This window comes from Geotrypetes seraphini, chromosome 10 (genome assembly GCF_902459505.1).
Source record: "Geotrypetes seraphini chromosome 10, aGeoSer1.1, whole genome shotgun sequence".
Classification (NCBI taxonomy): domain Eukaryota; kingdom Metazoa; phylum Chordata; class Amphibia; order Gymnophiona; family Dermophiidae; genus Geotrypetes; species Geotrypetes seraphini.
In genome coordinates, this window is record NC_047093.1 from 3466936 (window position 1) to 3484882 (window position 17947).

Genomic DNA, 17947 nt, shown 5'->3' on the forward strand with positions numbered 1-17947 from the left:
ATCCTGCAGATTTTGGTATCATCTACAAGGAGGCAAATGTTAGGTGCCAGCCCTTCAGCAATCTCGCTTAGAAAAATGTGAAAAAGAAGAAGCCCAAGAGGCACACCACTTTTCCATCGACCTGTGTGGCCAGTTGCCTGTCACTTTGGGGCCCATCTGTCAAAGGCTTTGCTAAACTCGAAATACACCCCCTCTATCCAATTCTCAGTCACCCAGTCAGAGCAATGTCGAGTCCACTAGTCTCTGCTTCCCAGTCATTGTCTTCCTTCTTCCAGTGGGAATTCAGAAGATGGATCCGAGTCAAGGGGGTTCTGCAGTCAACCATCATGGGGGGAAGGGGGGGGTAGGAAGAAATGCTTTCTCTGAGTGCAAATAGGGAAGTGGCGTTGAAGGGGGGGAATAGCCGGTGCTTCGTCTCGGGTGTAACGGGGGCGATGCGATCGGCGGCTGGCGAGGAGGAGTCGGGGGGTGGCAGATGGTGGCCGGGGCTCCGCCTCAACGTGCCGCTACTCTTCGGGCTCGCCAGGCTCTGCGGCGTCCTCAGCTTCTGCTTCCTGGCCTGGGCCATCGGCACCGACTACTGGTACATCCTGGAGGTGGCCGAGAGGGGCCCCGGGAACTCCAGCCGGGGCCCCCCGGGCGAGCTCAACTCCCATTCCGGCCTTTGGAGGATCTGCGAAGGTGAATGGAGCGGGTGTGCATGCATATAGGCAGGCGCCTGGGTGGACCGCACGGGGGATGCATGTGTGCGCTGCCGTTTTACTGCAGGGCACTCTCTGCTGGGGAGGGTCTTTTGCCCCTGGCCCGGGAGCTGCTTCCATCACATCATAACCCGTTTGCTGTCTGCCTGAGTTTGTTGGACTTGGCAATGGCCAAGTGCAAAGTCAAAATGAGCCCCCAAAACTGGCAATGTATTTGGGCTACTTCTGTTTGGCCCCTTCGTCAAAAGGACTTAGCAGCAGCAGAACTACAGATGAAATGCCAGTGGAATGGTTCAACTTCATTTAAAAATAAGGAGCAGCAGATCATAGAAAAAAGAGGGCCATGGAAAGTTCCTGGAGGAAAAGCCTGGAGTTAAAACGGGCTTAAAGGTCATTTCACTTGGGGTTTGTTGAAAGATGATGTTTCACTACTTAGAATCTAGCTAAGTACTTGGGACCTGGGTTGGCCACTATTGGAAACAGGATACTGGGCTTGATGGACCTTCGGTCTGTCCCAGTAAGGCAAGTCTTACATTTTTATGTTACCATTTAAAATAGAATTGCAGTTTGAGATTGATGCATTTTCCATGTCTGCTGCTTGTTTCACCTAAAGAACTTTTTCTAAGATATGTAAAAGAAGTTCTGAAAAGTAGCCCACCTCCGGCGATAGCATGACAAGATGAACGAGCACTAACCCACAAGTGGTCCCCGTTCACGTCTATGCACCTTCCGCAGTCAGGGGGAACACCAGGCAGGCTACTTTTCCATGGCCCACCCTGTATCTTCTGAATCTATTCCAAGTTTAGTACAAAGACTTATTATTTAGCATCTCTGATGAGAATTGATAGCAAACCTCAGGATGAATCTGCCCAATTAGTAGCTCTGCTTTGATTTCAGATAAAGACCGAGTCCTTTACCTTTATTTTAGAGATGAGAAAAATCATTTCTGAATGTATCCAGATGTTTCAAGGGAAGCAGGCCATTTCTATTCATGCGGTCTCTGAAATTTCCCTGTGTGTGGTGAAATATAGAACATATAAATGTTTTGAGTCAATAAAGAAATATTTAGCAATCTTTATTTTCACTAAAAGGGTAATCGAGAGACCTCTACAGGTGGCTTTGCACCGTAGTGCAGCTTTTCCTTCAGTGTTATTTAGTTAATAGTTTTCCTACCTATCAAGTTCTTGCATCCCTTGAGTTAAAAATGAGATTTGGACTGGATATTATAATCCTTTTCTTTTTGTTAAATCCCAATAGGAGAGTTCAAGAAGAATAGAGTGACCTCCGCAGGCAGCAGCGTTTCCCATGGTTTTGTAATTTCATGTAATAATCCAAATCTGATCATGTTTTGATCCCTGTTATCAAGTGATCCGAGCACCAGATCATGCGCTCCACTGAATCCATGTTGACTCTGTTTGCTCATGGTGGCTATGTGCAAATATTCTACATATTTCTCTGCCCCAGAAACAATGGAGGGTAAAGGATTTGCCCAGGGCCAGGATGAGCATTAGTGGGATATAAAGCCCAGCTTGTCAGGCCACTCCTCTACCCTGGCATGTTCGTATAAGCCTTGCAGGAGCCCCACACCTCTTCCAACCATGCACCAGCTCCTAGGCCTCACACACAGTTTTGAAAATATTCTATGCTACTCATTCTCTGACTAGGCCCCTAGGTGTTTATATGCAGAGCAGAAAATTGGTGAAGCCATGACCCATCCCATTTGGCCGTTTACGTATCCCCCACAGTCATATTCCTCAGTCTTCTGCTCATGATTCTAACATAACAGCCTAATTAACGACTTACAGGTAAGAACTAATCAGTGCACCCTGTCTTTCCCATGAGATTCTTCCTCTCTGGTTTTGTGAAGTTGTCTGAAATGTCTTATTAATGTTAGGGTTATAACCATGGCTGCTATATGCCACTTACAAAACCTTGGAAACCGTCCTGCCGCTCTCCCTTCTGTCTGTCTCTGTCCTAGGCAGGTTTAAATTCTGCCGTCACCTCTACTGGTAGCTGGTGCAGAAATCAAGCACCCTCTCAATACAGGACAGATTGGGCTCTGTGACTAGCTGCCTGCATTCAATTCAAAATTCTCATCCTCATGTACAAAGGACTCTACACTCATTCTCCCAGTTACTGATCCCTCATCACAGGTTGCTCCCCTTACTCTCATCTCTGTCATGATTCACTAGGAAATGCATTTTGTTACCCATGTCCTTTTTTTGGCATTTCTTTCCCCCCCCCCCCCCCCCCCCCCCTTTCATATCTTGATATCTACCAGACAAGACTTAACAAAGATCTGTGCTTTCTTTCCCACTACAAAGACATTGAAAACTGCTTTGACACCTCTCTGTCTCCTGCTCACCCCCCCCCCACTCCTCCCTCTTCCTGTGAAACTATCCCTGAAATGCTTTCATTTTTTCCTTATATATAGTGATATTTGTCAACATTTGCTTATTTCTGATCTGAAGAAGAAGGGTCACCTTTAAACGCTCATCATAAAATGACTTGAGTTAGTCCAATCAAAAAGGTATTACCTTATTTCCTTTGTTTTATTTCAATATATTACCTTGGAAAGTAGACTAACGTAGCCACCACACCATTTTCCTAATTTTAGAAAGTCAAGCATGTAAACCTTTAACACCTGGGAACCACAATCCTACAAGCTTGTGATTTAAGAAATCTCTAGGCCTGAATAACACTTTGCCCCTAATGGGGCAACATTTGAGATACTTTTGGTGGCTGCTATTAAACTTGTTTTAATTTAATTGGAAAGAAACTCCTACCCTTAGTATGCAGCACTGGGGGAATATTATATGCTTTTTTTATATAGCCTTCAATCCATAACCCTTCTCCCCACCAACCCAGCCAGCAGATTAACTGTTCCCCTTAACTGTATCCATGACATCCTGTTTGTCTTGGCTGTTTAGATTGTAAGCTCTTTGGAGCAGGGACTGTCTTCTTTGTGACTCTGTTCAGTGCTGGGTGCGTCTGGTAGCACTATAGAAATAATTCATAGTAGTATTGTGAAGAGTTTCAGTCTTTGGGAAGCAGAGCTGAGCTTGTGATGTCATAATGCCTCATTCCACCAATAAGAGCCAACCTCATCAGTGATGTCACAATGGCTTCATTGTCCTGTACTCTCCTCTGCCGTCCAACCCAGCCAGCAGATTAACCGTTCCCCTTAACTGAATCCATGACATCCTGTTTGTCTTGTCTGTTTAGATTGTAAGCTCTTTTGAGCAGGGACTGTCTTCTTTGTGACTGTGCAGCACTGCGTATGTCTGGTAGCACTATAGAAATAATTAATATAAGTATGGTAGGTACAGAAAAGAGCTTTGCAAGTATTAATCACTGGGCCAAGCTGGATGATTATGTTTCTGTAATTTATAAAGATAGGATTTGATGCCAGTGTTTTTAGTTTATTTCTTTTGAAAAATTTCAATAAAGATATTTGGACCAAAAAAGGAAATTATGGTATAGCTCTTGGGGTAGCACCCCCTCTCACCTCCCTTCCAGCCTATTGTCTCTATCTCACTGTTCCTCCTCCCTTTCAATCCCTTTCCTAGCTCACCCCCAGCACCGCCTGTGTTTCTGCTAATTTCCTCTCCTTCCCCCCATTTTTGGGTAAATTTCCATGCTGTACCACAGTATGAATGCTGGTATATCAATCAATTGTGTATATGTGCCGGACAGAGAGACAGGGCTGCTGTTATGTTTTACCATCTCTGCCTTCTTTTCTTTTTTAGGGAGGAATGGCTGTGTACCCCTGATAGACCCCTTTGGCACTCAAAGCTCTGAGGTTCCACCATCATTGCAACACTTAATCTGTGAGTCGTTCTGCATCCTGTCCTCTGAAGCTGCTGTTTCTTTCATTCATTCATTCTTAAGAAATAAGATGTATTTTACTACAGGCATAAATGAATCAGACATTGCAGGAGGTTGTCATTTTTCAGATGGCAACATGCTGTCCCTGTCCTGCTCAGTGGTATTCATTTCTTGCTCCCCCTCTCACCCTATCTCTAGCTCAGTTTCTCTCTCCAGATTAGTGGTATTTCCTTTAGCACTCTCTCTTTCTCTTGATTAGTGGCATCCTCTTTCTTTCTCTTACCCTATCTCCAGGTCAGTGCTACCATAATCTCTCTCCTTCTCCTATCAGTGGTAATCTCTTCATTTCTTAATCTCTCTCTCTTTCTCTCTCTCTCTCTCTCGCTCAGCTGTCCCAGTCAGACTTTGTCCTGTTGTCCTCTTGCAGGTATGCACCGGGTGTTTGTGGTTGTCTTACCCCTCAGCCTCATTCTCCTGGTTTTTGGTTGGATCTGTGGCCTCATCAGCTCTTTGTCAGAGAGTTTTCAGCTGCTTCTGTTGACAGGATCATTCTTCTGGCTTGGAGGTGAGTTCATGACCAGGTATAAGAAGGTTGTATACCGCTCCATCCTCCCCCTGGCCTGAACTGATTGTGCCACTGCTGAAATTCCTCTCTTCTCACTCTCCATGCCGGAACTGGAATACATCTCTTCCCCCTCTCAGTCACTAAAAATTACGCCAGGTGTACGCCTGGCAGGGCCTCCGTGTGTGCGGATCGCCGGATTTGATGGACCGAAGGTCTGATCCGGAGATGGCGCTTCTTATGTTCTTATGTCTCTTGAGCTCCCTGTACCAGAGCTGGAATGTCTTGTCCCCGTTCTATCTCTGCCTTTTCAGTCCACTATGTACAGGCAGGCATGTGGGAGTTCCAGTTGATCTCTGGGATAGAGCGGACTCCTATAACTCTTTCATGAGAAAAGATGAAGAGATCGCTTGCTCTGTGCCTGCCTCTGGTTTCCTCTCTGTCTTTCACAAAGATCTAGTCCCGCATGCTTGTGTTCTCAAGGGAAGGTGAAGAATTGAGGGAGAATCTATTACATTCTGAACATAGTTCTAGTTAGGCATAGTTATAGTGTCTATCCAAACAGAGAGCCTAAAGAACAAACAATTCTAGATTCAATGTGAATGAATTAATTATCTAGACACCGCCAGTATTCAGTGTTATCTGGACATGCTGGACGCATATTCTGCCACCCTTAGTAGTGCGGGTACAGCACTGCCTGGAAAGCTTCTGGGCAGTGCCAATGTCGGGATAGGGCTCCACACTACATATCCAGGTCTCATTTAAAGAAACACTGATTACTATTGGCTGAATTTCAGACCCATTTAGTTCATCATAATGGGTGGAATTCAAACCCTAAAGCAGAAAAGTGTAGAAGACAGGAAGTGAGGTAAATCAGAAAACTCCACAAAGCAAAACAACCTCACTCATCAGGGTTAAATCATCAAGTCTACAGATGGCAAAATTGGCTCAGTCTGAAAATTCCTTTCTTTGAAAAAATCAGCAACTAGTTGATCAGTATTTACTTATCCTTTATTGCAGAATGATTTACTTAACCCACCATTTATGTGCCCGACGGGACCCCTTTCGCCAAAACAGGCTTTCTCAAGGGTTCCAACAGGGAGCACTGCATAATACAAATACAAGAAATTTTTAATACATTATAACCCTAAAACTGGTGGGGCAAGTAAATCATTCTGCAATAAAGGATAAGTAAATAATGATCAACTAGTTGCTGATTTTTTCAAAGATAGGAATTTACAGACTGAGCCAATTTTGCCATCTGTAGACTTGATGATTTAACCCTGACGAGTGAGGTTGTTTTGCTTTGTGGAAATCAAACCCCCCAAGCATTGTTTTTGAAAAATGCCTCTCTAAACCCTACCAATTTGAAAAGTCAGATGCCTTTCCTCTTCCCAAACACCACCCTGCTTACAAAATTTGATCAATTCATTCACAAACATACAAACTGCATCGATTTCTTCTAAGAAAATTGCCAACTCTGTCACTGTTCTGCATTTTCCCAAATTACTCAACAAGTTTAACCTACTTACCTACAAAATCTCTCTTCATATGTTGGAAAGACAAGTCTGACCACGGTGGTTCATGTCATGATAACATCATGACTAGACTACTGTAATGCCCTGTACACTGGTCAAACCAAAAAGAGCTTGCATTGGCTCCCACTGCAACACAGAGGGCGTAACCACATTGCATCCTTCCTCCAAAATCTACAGGGCTACATTTTCAAGGTCCTCAGACAAAATGGGCCAGAATTCCTAAAGAATAAGTTAGCCTCTAGTTTACACACCTTGGAGGCCTCACTTACTGTAGCCTCATAAAAAGATATTTCATGATACTCGCCAGTGAGCCTTTTCATGAGCAGCCGCTAAGCTCCGGGATTTACTCTCAGAGAGGCTACATCTAACTTGAGACTACCTCTACTTCGTGAAGCAGGTAAAAATCTGACTCTTCTCCCAAGCCCTTAATACAGTACATCTGGCAACTGACTGGCCACTCACGCTAACTTAGAGCAGTTCCTCATATCTTGTTTAACTGTACAAAGAACTTGCCTTGAGTTTAGCCACTCATTTATTTCTCCTAATCGATTCTATACTACCCATCTTGTCCCATCTATATATCTCAGAAAACTGAGCCCAAAAAGGGAACTCCATGATGCAAAGCACAGGAAAAGGGAAGTAGAGCCGAAAAAAGGGCTTCCATAGGAGGAAGCAGGAGATTCCACACAGTCTAATTTTATTGTTCCGAACTGGACCTGACACGGCATCTCATTTCAGCACAAGGGTGCACTTGCCTCAGGGGTCAATGCACTATGAAAACATAACTCTAAATTATGAACAATAAATATGCATTAGATAAAAAAACTAAATGAAATTGCAGACCTGCTGTTAGTGATCTGTAACCTGTCATTAAAATCGTCTGGAGTACCTGAAGATTGGAGGGTGGCCAATGTTACACCGATTTTTAAAAAGAGTTCCAAGGGAGATTTGGGAAATTACAGTCCAGTAAGCCTGACTTTGATGCCGGGCAAAATAGTAGAAACAATTATAAAAGATAAAATTGTGGACCTTGTAGACAAACATGATTTAATGAGACAGAGTCAACATGGGTTCAGCCAAGGGAGGTCTTCCTCACCAATTTGCTTGACTTCTTTGAAGGTGTGAATAAACATGTGGATAAAGGCGAACTGGTTGATGTAGTGTTTCTAGATTTTCAGAAAGCTTTTGACAAAGTTTCTTATGAGAGGCTCCTGAGAAAATTAAAGAGTCATGGGATAGGAGGCAATGTTCAATTGTGGATTAAGAACTTGTAATTAGAAAACAGAGGGTAGGGTTGAATGGCCATTTTTCTCAGTGGAGGAGGGTAAATAGTGGTGTGCCGCAGGGATCTGTGCTGGGACTGGTGCAATTTAACTTATTTATAAATGATCTAGAAATTGGAACTACGAGTGAGGGAATTGCATTTGCAGATAACACAAAAAAACCCCCCAAAAAACCCAAAACTGTTGTAACTTCACTGGAAATGTCCAGTTAGCTCTTTTGTAATCTGCCTTGAATTGCAAGGTATAGGCGGAATAGAAGTCCCTAATGTAATGTATGTAATGTAATGTAAACTGTTCAAAGTTGTTAAAACGTGTGCGGACTGTGAAAAACTGCAGGAAGACCTTAGGAAATTGGAAGTCTGGGTGTTCAAATGGCAGATGACATTTAATGTGGATAAATGCAAAGTGATGCACATTGGGAAGATAGTTATCGGATACTAGGGACCACATTGGGGGTCAGCGCTCAAGAAAATAATCTGGGTGTCATCGTAAACAGTACACTGAAGCCTTCTGCCCAATGTGTGGTGGTGGCCAAGAAGGCAAACAGGATGCTAGGAATTATTAGGTTAACAAAACTAAGAATGTTATAATGCCTCTATATCACACAATGGTGTGACCTCACCTTGAGTATTGCATTCAATTCTGGTCTCCTTAGCTCAAGAAAGATATAGCGGCACTAGAAAAGGTTCAAAGAAGAGCGATCAAGATGGTAAAGGGGATGGAGCTCCTCTCGTATGAGGAAAGTATAAAAGGGTTAGGGCTCTTCAGCTTGGAAAAGAGATGGCTGAGGGGAGATATGAGGTTGAGTCTACAAAATCCTGAGTGGTGTAGAATGGGCACACATGGATCAATTTTTTACTGCATCAAGATTTTCAAAGACACTCGATGAAGTTACAGAGTAATACATTTACTTTGGAGGATATATTTTTTTCACTCAGAGAATAGTTAAGCTCTGGAATGCGTTGCCAGAGGATGTGGTAAGAGCAGTTAATGTAGCTGGTTTTAAAAAGGGTTTGGACAAATTCCTGGAAGAAAAGTCCATAGTCTGCTGTTGAGACAGACATGGGACGGCAGCATGGAATGCTGCTACTATTTGGGTTTTTGCCATGTACTTGTGACTTGGATTGGCTGCTGCGAAGATGGGATACTGGGTTGGATGGACCATTGGTCTGACCCAGTAAAGCTTTTCTTATGTTCTTTTTTTTTTTTTTTAATTCTTTATTCATTTTACATCTTACAACAAGTGTATCATAAAATAACATTTAAATTTAAACAATATCACTTGATTCTCTATCAATTTAACTTAAATCGTAATATTAAAACCCTCCCTCCCAATCCTACTAATTCATATGTATTACATATATCATATAATATATTATATATTCTGTACTATTAATTTAATATCAAATCAGAAATCCCACCCCCCATACTTTGCAATTATACCTATTAGGGAAAAATGATAGTCCAATAACTACGCATTATAATATTCCATTAATGGCCTCCAAACCTCCTGAACGTTATTAAAATGACCTTTCTGCAAGGCTAACATTCGTTCCATCTTGTACAAATGACATAGTGAATTCCACCAAAAACTAATTTAATCTATTCCAGTTTTTCCAATTAAATGTAATCTGCTGAATGGCAACTCCTGTCATAATAAGTAATAGATTATTATTATTTGCAGAAATTTGACTTTTCTTCCTCATTGACATTCTAAATAATATAGTATCATAGGATAGAGCCACAGGATTTTCCAACAAACAATTTATTTGGCCCCAAATCGATTTCCAAAAAGCCAAAATGAATGGACAATAGAACAATAAATGATCTAAAGTCCCCGCTTCGAGATGACAATGCCAACACCTATTAGACTTAGAGCTATCTAATTTTTGTAAACGAACAGGGGTCCAGAAAAAACCAAGTTTGTCTCATAGTTGCAGACATTGTACATTTCATCCTCCAAGACCAAATTTGTGGCCATTGAGATGCAGTAATTTGATGCTTAATCTCAATGCTCCAAGGTTTTATTCTTATGTTCTTATATTTGACCTTGAACTGAATAGGTAAAGGTGGAATAGAAAACCTGGTTAATATAACATAACAGTAAAAGTGCAGTATGGACACATGAACGATAAGATAAAAATGAACTCAATATAAAAAATATCAAAATATGGATATAAAGAAGGAGTGGGGGAAACTCACTCAACTATAAAATGTCATATGTGAAAAAGTAGTCTGTATCTTATGAAGGCTTTAAAAATGGAGTATGTATAAGCTGAAATGTATCAACTATAAAAGAGAAAGAGGGAAAAATGCCACGAGGCTGAAGGAAAGTGAATGTAAAATCAGACAACTGTATAAAAAGGGGGGATATAGGCACCTAATTGAATTATTTTAAAAGCCTTAGTCAGTGCCATTAATGGAAAATTGCAATGGGCAGATCTGCAAACTCAGAACAATATAGGACAACGTCCCACACTAGGATAATACACATTATAGTATTTAAAAATGATTTCTTTATCTTGCCACCTCGAGCCAAGAAGCAAATATCGCCTGTTTGGTCAATAATTATCTTATTTATTGTACAGCCCAGCACCTTACTCATCCAAACTGATATGCCTGTGTTCCTTTCCCCGATGATGCAACCAAATCCCCCCTACCCACCTGCTTTGTAAACTAGGATTTTCCTCCTCTAGCCATGTCTCCTGTACGCATGTTATCTCCCCCTCCTCATCAATATCTTATACCATTTCATTGAAAATGCCACACTGAACAAATTGCAAGATGTTATTTTAACCCCATCCACTCTCATACTTCGCCATTTTCCCTCTTTCGGTATCAGAACCTGAGGACCTAGTCCCACCAGCAGCTTGCCAACTTACTCCAAACGGTGGCTGTTCCCACACTTTTCCAAGCCTCTTCCCAGGGTGTCTGCTTGTACCACAAAGAAAAGCGGTATATGAAGTTCATGACTCTTTACCCTCTTCTTATATTGTATACTTCCCCCTAAACCTGTTCTGGAAAAGAGTAATTAATAAATCCTGATTAGATTAGGCTTTTCCCAGCTACCATACTCTGCTTGCTCTTTCAATACATATCTGTCCAAATACTGCTCAAATTGCCACTTCTGACCTCTGGCTAATTTTTATTATGTGTCTAGAAAGGATGAAGTCGGATTTTTAAACTGGCATTCAGAGCACCAAGCGGGTACAGCCTCCCTAAAGACAGCCTCATCTGTGCAGAACTGTTAGCCCTTAAAGTCCCTTCTGAGTTCCAAGCACTAGACCTCTGAATGCACAACGCCTAGCAGATGCGATAGCTGGGGCATGATGTGCCAAGCATGCCAGCATGCCCCAGCTATCGCATCTGCTAGGCGTTGTGCATTCAGAGGTCTAGTGCTTGGAACTCAGAAGGGACTTTAAGGGCTAACAGTTCTGCACAGATGAGGCTGTCTTTAGTTTAGAAAAGAGAATTGAAGCATTCACGTTTGCAAAAGGTCAAGCACGCTTCATAGAATAAGAATTGAAAAAACAACTCTAAAGCGCAGCTGAGGTTTACTTGATTTTAGCTCCAAGCAGAAAACAACACAGGGGTGATATTCAGCTAGCGGCTGTATTTTTTTAAATGCCAGCTGCCGCCAGCTCAATTGTGCTTGTATACCTAGTGGCAGTACCTATCTGGATAATCAATCGCACAAAATATCCAGACATTCTGCAGCCCTTCCTGGAGTCACTGGGTACTGCTGATAATTCAGCGGCAGTACAAATAGCTTCCATGCTATCTCGAGTCCAGCAAATATCAGCAGTGTCCAAGCAGCTTCTCCTTCTGCCCTGATTTCATGTCCAGACTGCCCAGGAACTAACTGGATAGTGTCATGGCAGTCTTCATGGATTTTCAGCAGCATTATCTTCTCAAGTGTTGATGAAAATCTGAGGATCACCTGTTCAGTGGAAGATAGCCAGGTAGGAGCTCTCTTATCTGGATACCTTCCACTGAATATCAGCCCAATAATTGCATACCTGTAACTGAAGTTCCTTAAAGACAGCAGGATCAGTCAGCCATATTCATGGATGACATGGATGTGATCTAGACCTTGCTGTTTCTGAGCTCAGATAGACCAGTAAAGGTTCTCTTCTTGGGAGTTCTCATGCAAATGGTCACCCCATGTCCTTAATCCCATTCAGAAGTTCCAAATTCTGTTCTTCAGGATGGAAGGAGAAACTATGTGGCTTGATTTATCCTGTTGTCTACAGAGAATCTGTGATTCGGTTAAGTATTTAAGTTTCCTTCATTGAATCAGGATGAAATGAACCACACTCATGAGAACTCCCACAGCTGAGGATCACCACCAGGGCAACAAAACATCTAAACTGCCGATCTTTGGCGCACCAGAGCTGAAAAGCCTTCCAGACTTTAGTGTAAGCCGCAAATGTCGACGGCTTTTCTTGTTTGAAGAAGAGTTGAAATGACTACCTCCAAATAACCCATACGGATTAAGGCCATGCGCTCAAGAGCCATGCCATAAGACCAAAATGCTCTGGGTTTTCCATGGGAATTGGTCCATGCCTGAGGAGCCCTATGTGAACCGGTAGTTTGATGCATCTGTCTCATTGGAGACACACTAGATCTGCATGCCAAGGCTGGTGAGGTCAGTCTAGCGCTACCAGGATCACAAGTCCCAGGTGATTTACAATTCTGAGGATGACCCAGCCCACCAAAGGCTGTGGTAGAAACACTTAGGGAAGCCTCTTTTCTAGCCAGGGCTGAACCAACACTTCCAACCCTGCGCTTCATGGTTCATCTTTGCATTCTTGGCTGAAGCCATCAAGTCCATTACCAGTCTTTCCCAACACTGGACAATGAGGTTGAGTGCTCTTTGGGAGTGACCACTTTCCTGGATCTACCAGCTGACAAAGTTGGCCTGAACATTTTTCACTCACACTAAATGAGCTGCGGAGAGTGACTGAAGATGAGCTTCTGCCCACTTGAACAACATCTGGGCCTCCAGACATAATAGAGCATGTCTGGTGCCTCCCTGTATGTTCACATAAGCTACCACAGTGGCATTGTCATAGAACATACTGACTGCCTTTTTTTCCAGGTACTTTTCCAACACCCTCAATGCTAGATGAATGGTTCCTAGTTCCAGATGATTTATGAACCATTTTCTCTGCGGGGCGGTCCATTGGCCCTGTGCTGAAGCTACCACAATGGCATTGTCATAGAACATACTGACTGCCTTTTTTTCCAGGTACTTTTCCAACACCCTCAATGCTAGATGAATGGTTCCTAGTTCTAGACGATTTATGAACCACTTTCTCTGTGGGGCGGTCCATTGGCCCTGTGCTGAATGACCTCCACAATGGGCCCCAACAGGCTAGCATCATTTATTAGAATCACTCATGAGAAGATAAGGAGTCTCCCTGGAGCCACCAGTGCAAGCTGCTTCTCGCTTCTCCTGTCCAGGGCAGCTGCAGTTGAAGAGAATGTCGCTGTGGGGACCAACTGGAGAGCAGGGAATCCTGGAGGGAGTGCAAATGCATCCTCACCCAGGGAACTACTTACAGGGTGGCTGCTATCAAGCTTAGCACCTGGAGGTAATGCCTGGCCATGGGATTCGGCATCGCTAAGAGCTCTGAAATTTGATTCCTGAGTTTCTGTTTGCATGGCTTGATGAAAAAGCCCCAGCCTTTCGCCGTGTTGAAGCAGACTCCCAAATACTCCAAGCATTGGGTTGGCTCTAGATGACACTTCCTGAAGTTAACTATCCAGCCCAGATCCTGTAGGAGATCCACAACCTGTTGCACATCCTTGATGGCACTCTGATCAGCATATCGTTCAGGTATGGGGGTACTTGTATCCCTATCCTGCGGAAGGCCAGTGACAGTGACAAAACTTGCGTGGACGGAGAAATTGAGTTCCTGCGGGGATGGGGACAAATTTGTCCCTGTGTCATTCTCTACTCAGTATCTCTCATCTCCCCTTATACTCCCCCCCCCCCCCCGGGAACTCTGCTTGTTGTACCCTTCTCCTCTACTGCCAGCTTCAGACTCCACCCCTTCTATCTTGCTGCCACGTATGTCTGGAACAGACTACCTGAGTCGGTATGTCGAGCTCCGTTTCAGGCAGGATTCATATCCAGGCTAAAAGGCCACTTTTAACTTCTAACTCCAAACTGCTTGTGGAGTACCTACATCTATTTTGTCACTGCTCCGTAATTCCCTATCCAAATCATCCTGTTTGTCTGTCTGATTAGATTGTAAGCTCTGTTGAGCAGGGATTGTCTCTTCATGGTTAATGTAACGTACAACGCTACGTGTGTTTGGCAGCGCTATAGAAATAAGTCATAGTAGGCTGGAACATCTGCTTTTGTTGGGGCCAGTGTGCCTGTCTTGAATAAGTGAAAGGTCACTGGACCTGCCCTCTAGAAACTCATCCAAACCTTTTTTTAAACTCAGTTAAATTATTAGGCCCTGTTCACATTCTTTGGCTACATATTCCACACTGTATGCAGAGATGAATAGGGAGCCAATGAAGCGACTTGAGGAGGGGGTAAGGTGAGCATAGTGACTCTGGCAGCATTTTGAACGGATTGAAGGGGAGAGAGGTGGTTCAACAGGAGACCGGTGAGAAGCAGGTTGCAGTAGTCTAGGCCAGAGGTGATAAGGGTGTGAATAAGGGTTTTGGTGGTGTGCTTAGGGAAGAAGGGTCAGATTTTGGCAATATTATAGAGAAAGAAACGATAGGTTTTGGTGGTCTGGTGGATTTGTGCAGAGAAGGAGAGTGAGGAGTCAAAGATAGAAACATAGAAACATAGAAATAGACGGCAGATAAGGGCCCACGGCCCATCTAGTCTGCCCACCTTAATGTCCCTCCCCTACCTTTGCCCTGTGAATAGATCCCATAGAAACATAGAAACATAGAAAGATGACGGCAGAAAAGGGCCAAGGCCCATCAAGTCTGCCCACTATAGACCCTCCCCTTAAGATTAGCTAGTGTTTTGCCCTGACCCTCTTAGGGATCCCACATGGGCGTCCCATTTATTCTTAAAATCTGGCACACTGCTGGCCTCGATCACCTGCACTGGAAGCCCGTTCCACCGATCAATCACTCACTCCGTGAAGAAATACTTCCTGGTGTCGCCGTGAAATTTTCCGCCCCTGAGTTTGAGCGGGTGCCCTCTTGTGGTTGAGGGGCCTCTAAGAAGGAAGATGTTATCTTCCACTTCTATACGTCCGGTGACGTATTTAAACGTCTCAATCATGTCTCCCCTCTCCCTGCGCTCCTCTAGAGTGTGCCGATCCCATTTGGCCTTAAAATCAGGCACGCTGCTGGCCTCAATCACCTGTAGTGGAAGACTATTCCAGCGATCAACCACTCTTTCAGTGAAAAAGAATTTCCTGGTGTCACCTCGTAGTTTCCCGCCCCTGATTTTCAACGGATGCCCTCTTGTTGTCGTGGGACCCTTGAAAAAGAAGATATCTTTCTCCGCCTCGATGTGGCCCGTAAGATACTTAAGATGATCCCGAGTTTGCAAGGAGATGAGACAGGGAGGATAAGGGTTATTATCCACTGAGATAGAGAGTAGAGAATGACATGGGGACAGTTTTTCCCAGTCACTGCAGGAGCTCAATTTCCCTGTCCTGTCTCCATAAGTTGTGTTGTTGTTGCTGTCCCTGCCCCATTCCTGTAAGCTTAGCTTTAACTGCACAAGTCTCAAATGCCTATGATTTTAAAGTGTTTGAGGCTTGTTCATATTAGGAGTTTGCAGGAATGGGGCACGGACAGGAAAATAACTCGGGACGGTACGGGAAAATGAGTTCCCATGGGGACGGGGAAAAATGTGTCCCCGTGTCATTCTGTAATAGGGAGCAACAGGAGTTTATCTCAAATATGCAGCATGTGAAAGACTGAGGCTTGATGGAAAAATTATTTATTCACCTTTATCCTGAAGCAACTTATAACAGTGAAATGTTTGCGTAAATTTAAAACAAACATTTCATCTCATCAGCTCTCTAATATAATCACCAACCTAACGAATCCATCATTAAAACATACTCCTCCTAATTAAAAACTATCTTATCCACCTAATCATCAGTTCTTCTGGCATTAATCACGTTCCACCTTAACAAACTTCCTCTCTCTGTGTTAATATCAGCCATAAGGTTACCGAATTAACCAAGCTCTGAAACCCACTGTCAGCTGTCTTGTGCTCCTTGCCTTCGGCTGGAACAGCTGCTGTCTGCAATTAGCGGGTAGGCCCTTCACACTTCAAGCAGGAGACATGAGCGTGAGACACTCTTGCTTTTTTATTGCTGTGATGCTGAAATTATAGTAAGACCATGCTCAAGTACCTGAATAAATGCATATAATCTGTTCTGAACTCCCCTGGGAGAACGGTATAGATAACAGAATGAATGAATAAATAAATGTCCTGACTGCTGCTGTTTCTCTTCTGGGTTTCAGGTGCGATGACCTTGTCAGGAATCAGCGTGTACATTAGTTATTCCCAGGCAGCATTCAGTGAGATTGTTCAGATGTATGACCAGCAGCATTTCCAGCAGGTCCACATCAGTTTTGGCTGGTCTATGGCACTGGCCTGGCTTTCCTTTACCTCGGAGGTCACCTGCGGCTGCCTCTTCTTCCTCTCTGCACAGATGCTTCGCAACCAGCCCTCCAGGCACTCTGTCGTCATTTGAGCAATACTGGGAGGCACTCTGCCAAAACTAGAGCCTCCCATAGTCTGATAAGACTTTAAGAATTGTAGCACCTATCTGGGGGTGTGGGGGGGGGGCTCATTTTCTGTACTGTTCCAAGCTGTGCTGGAATTAGCCACTATTCACATATTCTGGCAAGGGGCATTTTACCCTAAAAACCTTCAGCTCAAAGACTGCTGTCAGCTGATAATTCTGTTTATTCATAGTGGTCTCAGAGGTTTCTAGCTATTTTATGCCTAAATGTAAAATAACAAATAAATAAAAACTTTAGTATAGCATGCTTTGATTATATAACATTATGATAGCATCCCCTATTGACTGAGTACGTCATGTCCAATATGAAGATGAGGCAAATCAGATGTCACCTAAATTATAAAAGATAGCTTCAGGATTCAAAAAGGGATATTGTGGGAAGATTCCTTGTCGCCACTCTTGTTCTGTTTGGCACTAAACCCACCAAATGATCCATTTATTGGGCTACAAATTTATCTTTCATCCCAGAGGTTCTGATAATCCCCAGATAACATCAGATCTACTGATTGTAGATTTGAAGCTTGACCCCCTGTCAGACTCTGCACCCAGCCAGCCCCCATCAGACTCTGCATCCAGCCAGCCACCCCCTCTGTCAGACTCTGCTTTCTCCCCCCATCCGTCTGATTGCACCCCCCCTCCCTCTCCCTCCTTGCTCATTCACTCGCTCGCTGTGCACCCTGCCCCATCATCCTGCTTCCTTTGGCCTGGTTACAGCTGATTTCTTCTGCTGCCGAGCGGTAATGAGCGGGAGCATGCTTTGGTGCTCCTGCTCGGCGCTCAGCAGCTTCTTTGATTGGCTCCCACAAATTCTCAGTGGGGTGGCTGGCTTGCTGGGTGCAGAGTCTGATGGGGGGGGGGTTGCTGGTTGGGTGCAGAGTCTGACAGGGTGGGGATGGCTGGCTGGATGGGTGCAGAGTATGATGGGGGTGGCTGGATGCAGAGTCTGACAGGGGAGGGGGTGGCTGGCTGCAGGGGGTAGAGAGTTGGTAAGGCATAGGGAGTTCGGAAGGCAGGGAAGACAGATGCTCAGGGGGTTGGGAAAGACAGATACTGCATGTACTGGGAGAGGGTTGGGAAGGACAAATGCACAAGCTGGGGGGGGTTAAGAAAGGAGGAAAAGAGAGATGCTGCACAGGAGGAGGAGTGAGAAGGAAGAGAAAGAAATGCTGCCGATGGAGGAGGGAAAAGGAACAAATTGTTGGACATAGGTGTGTGGCGTGAGAGGGAAAGAGAGATGATGTATATGGGGAAAGGAAGAAAGAGGGAGAATTGTTGGACATGATAG

The 17947-nt window shown here is 44.0% G+C and overlaps 1 protein-coding gene across 1 annotated transcript in view; it reads left to right on the forward strand.

Annotated features, from left to right (window-relative positions):
* Positions 1–17477, forward strand: part of TMEM235 (transmembrane protein 235) — a 33212-nt gene extending 15735 nt beyond the window's left edge. The window contains exons 3-5 of the mRNA XM_033962146.1: positions 4451–4531; positions 4957–5094; positions 16379–17477. Coding sequence (XP_033818037.1) covers positions 4959–5094; positions 16379–16611 — 369 coding nt within the window. The 5' untranslated portion in view covers positions 4451–4531; positions 4957–4958 and the 3' untranslated portion in view covers positions 16612–17477. The remainder of the gene's footprint in view (positions 1–4450; positions 4532–4956; positions 5095–16378) is intronic.
* The last annotated feature ends 470 nt before the right edge of the window (positions 17478–17947 follow it).